This window comes from Halichoerus grypus, chromosome 6, assembly GCF_964656455.1.
Source record: "Halichoerus grypus chromosome 6, mHalGry1.hap1.1, whole genome shotgun sequence".
NCBI classification, from domain to species: domain Eukaryota; kingdom Metazoa; phylum Chordata; class Mammalia; order Carnivora; family Phocidae; genus Halichoerus; species Halichoerus grypus.
Genome location: NC_135717.1, coordinates 175,526,945 through 175,540,102, shown reverse-complemented (window position 1 = coordinate 175,540,102; position 13,158 = coordinate 175,526,945). Strand labels below are relative to the sequence as shown.

Sequence of the window (13,158 nt, the reverse complement as noted above, 5' to 3'; positions counted from 1 at the left end):
TTCCTCATCTTGAGCTGCTCTGACCCAGCAGGCCACGCTGCTCCTTTCTTGAATCCCCTCTTCCCCTGGCTTCCAGGACAGCACACCCTCCTGGTTTCCCTCCTGCCACCACCACTTCTCCCTCTCTTTGTCCGCCTCACCTCTAAATACTGGAGGGGACTGGAGTCTGTCTCCTTCTCCATCTGTGCCTCCTCCCTACATGCCTCCGATGACCCCAATCTGAGTTTTCAGCCCTGACATTTCTTGTTGTCTTGGTCAGCTCAGACTGCTAAAACAAAATACCATAGACCCGGGTGGAGCGGGGGTGGTGTTTGACCAGCAAGCATTTATTTCTCACAGCTCTGGAGCCCAAAGTCCAGGGTCCGGGTGCCAGCATGATCCGGTTCTTGGTAAGGGCCATCTCCCTTGTTTGCAGATGGCTGCCTTCTTCTGTCCTTACACGGCCTATCCTTGGTGTGTGGGGCACTCAGAGAGAAGGAGAGAGAGAGTGGATAAGAAAATAAAATCCTATTAAATGTTGCCTACAAAAGACCACTTTAAATATAAAGACATAAGTAAGTTGAAAAGAAGTGCATGAAGAAAAAAGAGATGCCATAGAGACAGTAAGCATAAGAAGGCTAGTATGGCTATTTTATTTTCCAGTTTTATTGACATACAATCAACATATCATCCAGCATTTGAATATCAGGTAAAATAGACTTCACAACAAAGATCATTACTAGAGATAAACAGAGACATTTCATCATGAGAAAAGGACCAATTCACGTGGACATAACCACAAATGTGTATCCATCTAATAGAGCCTCAAAATACATGACGCTAAAATGGACAGAATTAAAGGGGAAAAGAGACAATTTCCCAGTCACCACAGGAGACATTAACAGCCTCTCTCAGCAGAGACAGGAAAACTAGAGAAAAATCCAGAAAAGACATAGAAGAAGGGACGGGTGGGTACCAACTATCCTGATGGACTCCACACTTGTAGGACGACCCACCCAACAACGGCAGAATACACGTAGTCTTCAAGTGCACGGAGACAGTACATCAAGGCAGACCACACTACTGTGTGAGCTTTCAAACAAGTCTCAATCCATGTAAAGGGTTCAAAATCCTATCGAATGTATTCTCTGACCACGACAGACTTAAGTTAGAAATCAATATACCCGTAAGATTTCACACAAACTCCAAATACCTGGAAATTAAACAACGCATTTCAGTTGATGGGTCAAAACCCAAACAGGGGTAAGTAGAAATATTTTCAATTGCATGATAACAAAACCACCACAAAAATGCAGGAGGCAGTTAAGCAGTGTTGGGTGGGACGTTCACGGCATTAAATGCTTCCGTGAGAGACGAAGAAAGATCTAAAAGCAAGGACTCGGGGTTTCAACCTAAGGAAGTAGGAGAAGCAAAGCAAAGAAAGAAACCCGGAGGCAGACCGCCCTGGGCTCTCAGCGAGCTCGCAGCCCCCTGGTTTTCGCCCAGGGGAGGGGGATTCCAGCTAAGGGCCCTTTGCAGGCTGTCGGGAACCTGGGCCGCCTTAATTCCAGGAGCAGTCCTGGTGGGAGGCCGACAAGGGCGTGGCAGGGGCGGGGGACCCCGGAAGCCCACCGCGTTCGCCGCATCAGGGTCGTGACCCCGCGGCCCGCGCCCCCCGCGGCGGTTGGCCGGACCCCGCACCCGCGGCGGCAGCTCCCAGCTTCCCGGGCAGGCGGCGCCATGCGGCCCGGAGCCCCGCTCCTCCTCCTGCTGGGCCTGGGCCTGGGCCTGGGCCTGGATCGCGGCCTCCTCCCGCAGCCCCCGGCTCCTCGCAGGGCCCGGGCTGCCGTCCTCGTCTCCTGGGCGCCCGGCGCGCCCGCGTCCGGACCCCGCCGCCCGGATCCCGCCTCGGCCCGCCGCCCCCCGCCTGCCGCCCGGCCCGGGGACCCGGCGCAGGAAGACGCGGCCGCGCTGCGCGGCTGGAGGGGCGCCCCGGGCGTCGGCGAGCCGGCCGGCAGCGCCCGCCTCCACCTGCGGCCCCGCGCGGCCCCTGGCGGCGGCCTGGTCGTGCGCGGCGGCGGCCGCCTCTGCCTGCCCCGCGGGCCCGCGCGCCCCGTCTGCGTCCTGCTGCGCGTCGTGCTGCGCGTCGTGCTGCGCGCCCGCCTGGCCGCCGCGCCCGCGCTCGTGGACCTGCGGCTGTCCGCGCGCCACGGCCGCCTGTCCCTGCGGTGGCGCACCCCGCTGCACCGCGCGCTCGGGCGCCCGGAGTGGACCTTCCGGCTCGTGCGGGTCCCGCCGGCCACCCTGCGGCGCCCCCGCCGCGCCGCCTCCGACCTGCCCGCCGACGGCGCTCGCCCCTACGCGGGCTTCGTGGCCCAAACCGAGTGTCCCACGGACGGGCCCACGCCTGTTGTTTTGGAAGCTGTCAACTCGGACGGTCCTCAAGCCATCGAGTCTTCGGTGTCCTGCCAGGTATCCGAAGATGCGACCTGTGAGGTGACCATGGTAAAGATCCAAAGGAACAAAGATGGTGTTCCCGTGGTGTTGACCAGGAAGATGGAGGATACCTTCAATGCAACATTTAAGTACAAATGTCCGCACTCCACGTTAATTGTTCCGCAGTGGCAAGTCTTTTCCGTGCCCTCCGTAAATGATTTGCCGAACTGGTATAGACCTTTGGATGTACCAACCATCAAACCAGGGCATATTCCAACTATTTTACATATCCCCCCAAAATCTTTATCTTGGGGGGTGTATGTGTTTAGATTCACAATCAGCATCTACACGAAACGGAATTGGCCTCAGGCCTCAAAGTCAGATTTCATCTATGTCACCGTTGTTAGAAGTGACCTAAAGGCAGTTATTCCTGGGGGTCCCAATGTAACAATTAGTTTCACGGATAGGCTGGTTCTGGATGGAACGAATTCCTCCGATCCAGATTCAGACAACCCTTCAGAGGCACTCCTTTTCTCCTGGTACTGTACCACAGATCCAAAAAACTACCAGGGAGCTAAAATTACAGTGATGAGCAACAGCGTCTGTCACCCGAAGCAAAGTGATCTGAACTGGAAATGGGCCTCTGGCCCTGTCCTAACACTTTCACCAGGAACCCTTAAAGGTGGAGGTGTGTACTTTTTCAGAATGGTGATCCGGAAGGGTGGTAGGACAGCATATATTGATAAAACGGTACACGTGCTCAAAGGATCAGCCCCTGCAGCAAACATTTCGTGTATTGAAAATTGTGATGCCGTTTCGGTGATTTCAGACAGATTTTCTTTGTTTCTAAATTGCACAAATTGTTCAACAAGCCAGGATGTCTATAAATGGTCGATTCTGTCATCTTCAGGTGATGAGATAACATTTGATTGGGTGAAACACACCACAACAGGGAGGAATGGTGCTTATTTGTCTCTAAAAGCTTTTGCTTTTAAGGATTTTCCTGAAGCTAAGTTTTGGATGTCTGTGCATCTAGCAACTTGGAGTGGGGAGACCTTGGACTTGAGGCACCCCTTTATTATTAACCATGTCCCTCAAATCGGAGAGTGCAGCATTAAACCAGATAAAGGAGTTGCATTTTTTACCAGGTTTGTCATCCGGTGTGATAATTTTAAGGATAAGAACATCCCTCTTACATACAAAATGGTAGTCTCTGATTTGTATGGTTTTGGTCAGATCAGTTCTGTAATAGAGAACACCTTGGGGGCCATCCTGTATTTGGGGAGTGAGTCCACATCGCCCCCTTCCTTTCTCCCTGTTGGTGTGTTGGCCAATCGTTATGCCATGAAGATCCACGTTCAGGTATATGACTCTCTAGGAGCTTTTTCTCAGGTGACTTTGTATGCGACCGTACATGCTCCAACGGACAAAATCTCAGGGAAGGATGTGCTTGATCGCTTATTCAATTTCACCATGGGACCGAATTCATCGCTCTCTACTTTGCTTGACAACCAGGAATTTCTGCCTGCAGGTTATTTAATATATATAGCAGCTTCTGTTTTGAATAACATGAAACCTGAATTAACTTTGCAAGCTGACAAAACCAGACTCCGGGAATACCTTGTCAACCAGACTTTCGTTCTTCCCAATAGCACTTTGGTGGAAATCAGCCAGGTAGTCATGAGTGTTACTAAATTAACCCAGACGACCTCTGGATTCACTCGAGTGGCTCAGAAACTCGCCACAGTGAGGATCTGGCAAGCAAATCGAGCCCTGCAACAGTCTCGACAGAAAGATCCACACTTTTACTCTGAACAAATAGAAATCGTGAGCACTGGGATATTAACAACTTTGTCTAATATCTTTAAACTGACCGTTAGCTATGAAGTGGTTGACGAGCCTTTCTACGAGTTGGAATTACTAGCAGACACAATATTGGACGGTAAAGTGCCAGGGAATGAGACCACTGCAATGACATCCTCCAGCTTTAACATGTACGTCAGGAAGACCGAAAAGTGGGACGTTACTGACGTCTTCAGCAACGAGAAAAGCAGTCGAAATTATTTTCGTCCGACGCTAAACGTGAGCAGTATTCCTAGTTTGCCCGCAAATGCCCCGATTTCCACCATGTTTTGTGAATTTGCAGATGATCCCTTTCCTTGGATGAATGATCAGGAAAGCTGTTCTGCAGAGGTGGTTGGATTCAGAATGACAGGAACCACACCTAACGGCGATGTGCTCGAGATCATGCCTGATGTGGCCGAAGTGCACATCGCCAGAAAAAACTTGAGCTTTGCAGCTTTTAATCTCACAGTGGGACCCGAGAATGAGCCTGAGGGAGCTGAGGAGTCCTTGAGAAGGACGACAGGGCAGTTTAGGTTTGAGGTGGACAGCAGTGTAGTGAAGGAGTTGCTGGTCCACATTGTGACCGAAGTGACCGTGTTGTTCACGGTTTTCGTGTACGCCGGCAGTGAAATTACCCCCACTGCTCTGGTCGCCACCTTCCTCGCGCCCCATGACATCCCTCCCATGGCCAACCAGAGTGACCTGTTCGACTCAGCCTGTACGGTTAGGGAGGCCCGCGTGCTTTGCCTTCCAGCATCCCTGCTGCAAGTCGTAGCTCAGCGAACTGGCTCGTCTGAGTGCACCTTGACCATCGTTCTGCAGGCACCTCGTTTTGTCATGAAAGCCAGTGAAAAGCTGGTGAGAATCGCTCTTTTCAGCGCTCACTGCCTAGACATGTATGGGGTCCAGAGCGATTGGAGAGAAGATACCTGTGTTCTCGGAGAGAAGACCACCTGGCTACGGGTGCACTGTGTCTGCCAAACCACAAGGAGGGCCCGGCGGCAGCTGGACCTAATAGAACAAGCCAGCACCCACCTGCAAACCCATTTTTTGACGGCCAAGGTGATTGTGGTCCCTAATCCTGTAGATCTACAGTTGGAGGTCATCAAGAACGTTACCCAAAACCCTGTGACGCTCTTCACTGTACTTTTCATCATGCTCATGTACATAATCCTAGCTTTCTGGGCCTTGCTGAGAGATGAAATGGATCAGTTTCTTCGGCTACGTGTGATAATTCTACTTGATAACGATCCTTATGATAAGGTGTGTTACCTCGTCACTATTTTTACAGGAAGCCGTTGTGGGGCTGGGACCAGGGCCGATGTCTTCATCCAACTTATGGGAACAGAAGGCGCCAGCGATGTGCATTGTCTGAGCCATCCTTATTTTAAAACCCTCTACCGCGGAGGCATCAACACTTTTCTCCTAACGACGAAAAGTGACTTGGGGGACATCCATTCCGTTCGTGTGTGGCACAACAATGAGGGCAAAGCCCCCAGTTGGTATTTAAGCAGAATCAAAGTGGAAAATCTGTTCAGCAGACGCATCTGGCTGTTTTTATGCCGGGAATGGCTTTCTATTGACACCTCTTTGGACAGAACATTTCACGTTACCGACCCAGAGAAGCCTATAAACAAAAAGGACTTTTTCCTGATAGAATCGACTTACAAGATGGGGAGAGATCACACGTGGTTCTCTATTTTCTCCAGTGTCATTGATAGGCCCTTCAATAGGCTTCAGAGACTGTCCTGCTGTTTGGCAATGCTGATGGCCTCCCTTTTGTGTAATATTATGTTCTTTAATCTCGACAGACCAGAAGAAACAGAGTCAGAAGAGGGGAGGTCCATCAGGTTAATGATGATAGGACTGGAAAGTGTCTTAATTACACTCCCTCTGCAACTACTGATCATTTTCCTGTTCACCTACTCCCAGAAGGAACCTCGTGTGACTCTAGAAAAGGTATCTCCCCGAAAGGATTCCTTGGAGCTAGAAAATATATACTGGGAGGAATTTCTGAAAAAGTGGCATGCTCATGAAACTGTGCATGCACCCACCAAGGAGCCTTCGAAGCTCCCATCTGGGAAAAGTCCTAAACTTCAGAAGACTGCCAAGTTGCCCTCTGCGACTCGGCACCAGCGTAAGAAAGGAGAGAGCAAGATCTCACACACCCAGGGAAAAAATATAAATGCCAGTAACGCAAACACAAATAACAATAAAGAAGTTACTTCTAGAGAGCCCCCTTCCCCAGTGGGTCCCGTAGAACTCAAGGAGAAGAGCAGGATCGCTATACCTTCGTGTTGTGTTTATATAGCGTGGTTCTTGGTTTTCGCCACGTCCAGTATATCTTCGTTCTTCATCGTATTTTACGGGCTGACCTATGGCTATGAAAAGTCAATGGAATGGCTCTTTGCATCGTTTTGTTCATTCTGTCTGTCCATTTTTCTGGTGCAGACATGTCAAATTATACTGTTGTCATGCTTCAGAACAAGTAGGCCCAAGTATTGTAAAAACCTTCCATGGGCAAGCGGGTACCCGTATACTGAGATCGAGCTGCACAGCACGTTGAGCCCAGGAGAAATGCAAAAGCGACATGAGCAGATCGTGCAGCTCCGAAGATCGAGGATGTACCAGCCCCTCACCGAAGATGAAATCCTAATATTCAAAAGAAAGAAGACCATCAAGAGAAGGGCTTTCCTGTTCCTGTGTTACATTCTGACTCACTTCATCTTTCTAGCGCTCCTGTTGAGCCTCGTCGCCCTCCTGCGCCACACGGACAGCTTTTACTATAATCAGGTGATTCGCAGTCAGTTCTCTGTGGATCTCGGCTCGGTGACCAAGCTGGTGGACATCTACAGGTGGCTGGACAGCGTGCTGGTGCCTCTGCTCCACAATGACCCGAATCCAACGTTTCTTCCCGACAGCTCCTCTAAAATCCTGGGTCTTCCCCTGCTGAGGCAGGTGAGGGCAAAACCTGGCGATAAACTCTGCCTGCCTGCCAACAACTTTGCGCAAACCAGCATGGAAGGAGAAGTCCATTGTCATCCCAACTATGGCACCGACCCGGAAGACACGAGAAACTACTCTAGCCTGTGGACCAAAGTTGCAAAGAGGTCCGAGGACAAGCATACCAACGGGTTTACTTACAAGCCTCCGGAGAAGACATGGGGCTATTTCTCCCACGGACTCTTACACACCTACGGGTCAGGAGGCTATGCATTCTATTTTTTCCCAGAACAGCAGCAGTTTAATTCCACCGTGAGGCTCAGGGAACTCCAGAGCGGCGGCTGGCTTGACGAGAAGACGTGGGCTGTGATTCTGGAGCTGACCACCTTCAATCCAGACGTCAGTCTGTTCTGTAGCGTTTCTGTCATTTTCGAGGCGTCTCAGTTAGGAGTTGTGAACACGAGTATATCCGTGCACTCCTTCGCGGTTGCTGATTTCGACAGGGAAACTTCAGCAGAAATCTACTTGTATGTGGCCATTCTCATTTTTTTTTTAGCCTGCATGGTCGATGAGGGCTATATCATCATGCAAGAAAGGGCCTCCTACGTGAGAAGTGTGTATAACCTGCTCAACTTTGCTTTAAAATGCATATTTACCGTGCTGATTGTGCTCTTCTTCAGGAAGCACTTCTTGGCCACGGGCATAATTCGGTTTTACTTGTCGAACCCTGCAGATTTCATTCCCTTTCACGCAGTTTCTCAAGTAGATCACGTCATGAGGATCATTTTGGGTTTCCTGTTATTTCTGACCATCTTGAAGACCCTCAGGTATTCCAGATTCTTTTATGATGTGCGCCTGGCTCAGAGGGCCATTCAGGCGGCCCTTCCCGGCATCTGCCACATGGCGCTGGTGGTGTCCGTGTACTTCTTTGTGTACATGGCCTTCGGCTACCTGGTGTTCGGTCAACACGAGTGGAACTATAGTAACCTGATCCATGCCACGCAGACGATATTCTCCTATTGCGTCTCAGCGTTTCAGGACACCGAGTTCTCCAACAACAGGGTTCTGGGGGTCCTATTCCTCTCATCGTTCATGCTGGTGATGATCTGCATATTGATCAACTTATTTCAGGCAGTGATTTTGTCTGCCTATGAGGAAATGAAGCAGCCCGTGTATGAGGAACCATCAGACGAAGCGGAAGCAATGACCTATCTGTGTCGCAGGCTAAGAGCTATGTTCAGGTTTCTGACCTTCCAACCCAGGGACAAAGATGAACCAGAGTTCTTTGTCAACATGCTGTATGGGCAGCCGGAGAAGAACAGCCGCCGGTATCTGGGGCTGAAGACCAGAAACATCAATGGGAAGAAAATGGTTTATCTTGTTGTGTGATCAGTGACAGGGTCAAGAACCATAGGCAAGAGTCCCCCCAGATGCTCATTCTGTGGGTATAAGGAATGTTCAATGGCTCAGTAGTGCTCTCTACCCATGTTCTGGAAAATGCACACCCCACATTCGGAAGTATCTCCACCTTTGGCCTCTAGTCTTGAGTGTTGGGGTATAGGGCAGGTCTGCAGCATGGGAACCCAGGGCTGATTTCCCTCTAGAGGGGAACTTAGTGTCTTTGGAGCGCACAGCAGTTTAGAGTATTAGAGACCCAGATTTGGGGGAGAGAGAGCTAAAGGGCCCCCACTCCACCTCTCCAGGGCAGAGCATTCTCCTGCTGTGACTGTGTCCCTGGGGCTGGGAGCCAAGAGCTTGTGGCTCCCTCAGTCTCTCTGGGAGTTCCCTTTGCAGACCAGGGCTGGGGCACACCCCCAGCGCCCCCCCCATCAGCCCCAGGCCCCACAATCCAGCTGAGCCAGGACTGGAGGGACCTTGTGGTGAGTTTGGGGTCTGTCCTCCTGCTTTTGAATTCAGGGATGGGACCTGAGGGTCAGAAGTCTGAGCTTCCCATCAACTCCTTTGGGCTACTGCCAGTTAAAGATGTGAAATTTAATAGCATTTTCCAGCCATTAGACATGAATTTTGTTCAACAACAAAAAGGTGTGTGTATGTGTATGTTTGTGGTGGGGGGTGGGGAGTGGGTTCACACTGAAAGATAGTAAATGTTCTATATATCGACTATAACAATATATCCATCCAGGACTTGGGCTTTGGGTTATTCAGAGCATGGTGGATTATTTCGGAATAATAAAGAAAATGTGGTTTATTGTTAAAGAGCAATATGGGCTCGTAACTCTTATAGTTCTGCTCAGAAGCATGTTCATTTATGTAGATGCCAGTTTAAGCTTTATCAGAATTAAATGTGAGATTTCTCCTCTGAGACTTGCCGTGATTTCTGCGTGAGGAGCGTATATACTAGGGCTCCTGCCCTCCACATCGAGAGCCAGTGAAGGGGGACACCGCAAGCAGGTGGGTGACGACTTTGTCCCAAGGCCTTGCTACTCACTCGCTGCCCCTGTGGTTCTGGCTGTGCTGAAATGGCTTACACGCACACACACGGGTGTTCCATGCCGCTCGCAGAATAGTGTCTGAAGGTTGATTCGGATTTTCTTTTTTGTTTTTTAAAATTTAATTTATTTATTTGAAAAAGAGATAGAGACGGAAAGAGAGAGAAAGGAGGGGCAGAGGGAGAGGCAGAGTCCCTTCTGAGCAGGGAGCCCAACATGGGATTTGATTCCAGGACCCCGGGAACATGACCTGAGCCAAAGGCAGGTACTAACCCGCTGAGCCACCCAGGTGCCCAGATGTGGATTTTCTAAGTCCCCTGGTGGAGACGTCATGTGAGTCACCACGTCCACACTGGCCCACTGGCCTCAATTGTAGGGCACGTTCATATACGTCACCTCTCTTTACTGCCTGACTTCTTTTTTTTAAGATTTTTATTTATTTTTGACTGAGAATGTACAAGCAGGGGAAAGAGCAGGCAGAGGGAGAGGGAGAAGCAGGCTCCCCACTGGGCAAGGAACCTGACAGGGGACTCAATCCCAGGACCCCGGGATCATGACCTGAGCCGAAGGCAGACGCTCAACGACTGAGCCACCCAGGTGCCTCTTTTTTTTTTTTTTTTTAAAGATTTTATTTATTTTTTTGACAGAGACAGCGAGAGCAGGAATGCAAGCAGGGGGGAGTGGGAGAGGTAGAAGCAGGCTTCCTGCCGAGCAGGGAACCAGACGCGGGGCTCGATCCCAGGACCCTGGGATCATGACCTGAGCCGAAGGCAGACGCTTAACGACTGAGCCACCCAGGCGCCCCCCAAGGTGCCTCTTTACCACCTGACTTCTGAACAGGTTGAGAAAAATTATTCATGGGGGCTAAATAATTTCTCTCTCTCTTTTTTTTTTAAAGATTTTATTTATTTGACAGAGGTAGAGGAAGCAAGAGAGCACAAGCAGTGGGAACGGCAGGGGGAGAGGGAAAAGCAGGATCCCCGCTGAGCAGGGAGCCCGATGTGGGGCTCGATCCCAGGACCCTGGGATCATGACCTGAGCTGAAGGCAGACGCTTAACAACTGAGCCCCCCAGGGCCCCCCAAATAATTACTCTTTAGGTATAGAGGCTGGTTGTGGTGTGGTCAGCTAGATGCACTTGCCTGTGGAATCCCAGGGTGAGAGTGTAAGCCCCAGCCCCAGGAAGGCTGAGCAATCCACCCCTTAGAGCTCGGAAGCCCCACACAGGTGAGGCAGAGCTTCACGCTCTGGGGGTGGGTGCTCTCACACACCAAACCAGGTTTCAGCCGAAGCCTCAGCTCCTGTCCAGGCTCAGGGTACGCTAGTCGGCCTCCCTTCCCAGGAAGAATGCGTGGGGGTGACTGTCCCCCATGATCCGGAGCTGTGCTTTGGGAGTGAGTCACAGGGCCCGAGGGTGCAGGCCCAGCTGGAGAGGCCTTGGGCCCAGAAACGGGACCATGCCCCTCCTGGTACCAACATGGAAGCCGTCTGAGTGGGGACCAAGGAGGCAGCTCCAGGTCCTGTGAAGAAGACAAGGCTTTCAACTTCTGGTTAGAATGAGAATGGCAGTCCCAATGGCAGTCACAGAACTTTTCCACGCATCCTGGGAAAGAAGAGAGTGCCAGCAGCCTTCTAATCCAACAGAGCAATGATAAGTATTATCTAGTTCAGAAATGTAGAAATGCCAGTTACAATATTCTCAGGGAGACAAAAATTCAGGGATTTTGATGGCCATTTTATATTATCACTTTACCTTTATACACAAAAACATAAAACTTGAAATAGTTCTAGATTTTTTCCTCCTATTCTGTTGGGGTGTGGCTGCTTCCTCACACAGGAGGAAAGAAAAATCTACATCCACGTCGGTTTATTTGAGGACCCAGTGCAATTCAGGCAGCAAAACCACAACTCAGCAATTTTATTTATTTATTTTTTAAAGATTTTATGTACTTGAGAGAGAGCGAGAGCAAACATGGGGAAAGGGACAAGCCGACTGCACTGTGTGCGGAGCCCAAATGTGGGGCTTGATCTCAGGACCCCGAGACCATGACCTGAGCTGACATCAAGAGTCAGATACTTAGGGGCGCCTGGGTGGCCCAATCGTTAAGCGTCTGCCTTCGGCTCAGGTCATGATCCCAGGGTCCTGGGATCGAGCCCCGCATCGGGCTCCCTGCTCGGCGGGAAGCCTGCTTCTCCCTCTCCCACTCCCCCCCTCCCACTCCGCCTGCTTGTGTTCCCTCTCTCACTGTGTCTCTCTGTCAAATAAATAAAAAAACTTAAAAAAAAAAAAAGAGAGACACTTAACCGACTGAGCCACCCAGACGCCCCACAACTCAACCATTTTAAAGCCGTTTCCAAAGATCCCTTTGTCCTCATCCTAGTTCCAGGAATAGTGTAGTTATGCTCCCGAATAAGTTGGTGACAGTTCTGAATACCCTCCCAAGCGTGTACTGAACAGGAAACCAAAATGAACATTCTTGGAATTTGTTCTCAGTTTTTCTCCGTTTAGCCCCTTATTAGCTCAGGAGTTCAACAAGTCCTATATGCAGAAAGATCTCTCCATCTTTAGCTACAGGGGAGCTTCGTCTACAGCAGACTCTTTTGTTAAGTATGAAAACTTGCATTTTTGAGGCCTGCTTCTGTATGTATATTTTACTGTTACATACTGTTCTGTATGTGTATTTACTTAAAAACTCTACAACACTAAAGACATTTTGTCCATGGGCAACAAGAACAGGTCTCTAAAGGCAACCTCCTTTCACCGGTCCGTGGAGAGCCAAACTTGCCCTTGAGCCAGAAGGAAGCTCCGGTGTGATGTGTGTCCATGCATCATGGAGGTCTTCACCGGTTACGTTCTTGTTCTTACTTTGCGGAGATGCATCTTGCCGTACACTTAGGAAGTATGAACTTTTCTGTATGTATGTTATACTTTTCAAAGTTTACTTTAAAAACTCAGGGCTGCCTCTGAAATTTTATTAAAACTAAAAGCAAAATATAAGCTTTTTGACCTTAATTTTGCTGGCAGAAATGGAGAAAGGGAGAAATAGGGTTATTCTTAAGTGTGGAATGAGGTGTGTGAGGAACGAGTCTTCCACGGCACCACCCTTTTGTTGCTGCTTTGCTTTAAATTCTAATCTGCATTCAATTCTTTCTTTTTCCATTTTCAGACTTCCTCTCTCAGTCTTCACTGAGATACACGATGTGCATTATTGGGTCAGGATTGTGATTTTTAAAAGGTTATAAGGTATTCTTTTAAGACCACATTTATAGAGCAGTTTATAAGGAGAGCCACAACATATGGGTGATGATCTTCCCCAGCGAGCAACTCCTAACATGGGGGGAGGTGGCACCAGGAGATACTATAAATCTCTATATGTCTAAATCTTTAAAGATTATAAAACAAGCTTACAAAGTATTACATAAAATATGTTCTATCCACCTACCTTGACAAATACACCTTCGTAATGACAAAAATATAATATGTAAAGCAATGGTTTTTATATAAC

The 13,158-nt window shown here is 49.6% G+C and overlaps 1 protein-coding gene across 1 annotated transcript; it reads left to right on the top strand.

Moving 5' to 3' along the window:
- The first annotated feature begins 1,527 nt into the window (after positions 1 to 1,527).
- On the top strand, positions 1,528 to 9,514 carry LOC118523334 (polycystin family receptor for egg jelly-like). The gene is made up of 2 exons (XM_078076753.1): positions 1,528 to 1,852; positions 1,955 to 9,514. Exons 1-2 carry the CDS (start codon positions 1,720 to 1,722, stop codon positions 8,590 to 8,592), a joined length of 6,771 nt encoding a protein of 2,256 aa, XP_077932879.1. The 5' UTR covers positions 1,528 to 1,719; the 3' UTR covers positions 8,593 to 9,514.
- Positions 9,515 to 13,158: the final 3,644 nt, after the last annotated feature.

Coding starts and splice junctions, on each gene's coding strand:
- LOC118523334 (XM_078076753.1), top strand. CDS start 1,720: ATGCGGCCCGGAGCCCCGCTCCTCCTCCTGCTGGGCCTGGGCCTGGGC. Junction 1,853..1,954: donor CGTCTCCTGGGCGCCCGGCG/CGCCCGCGTCCG, acceptor CGGCCGCGCTGC/GCGGCTGGAGGGGCGCCCCG.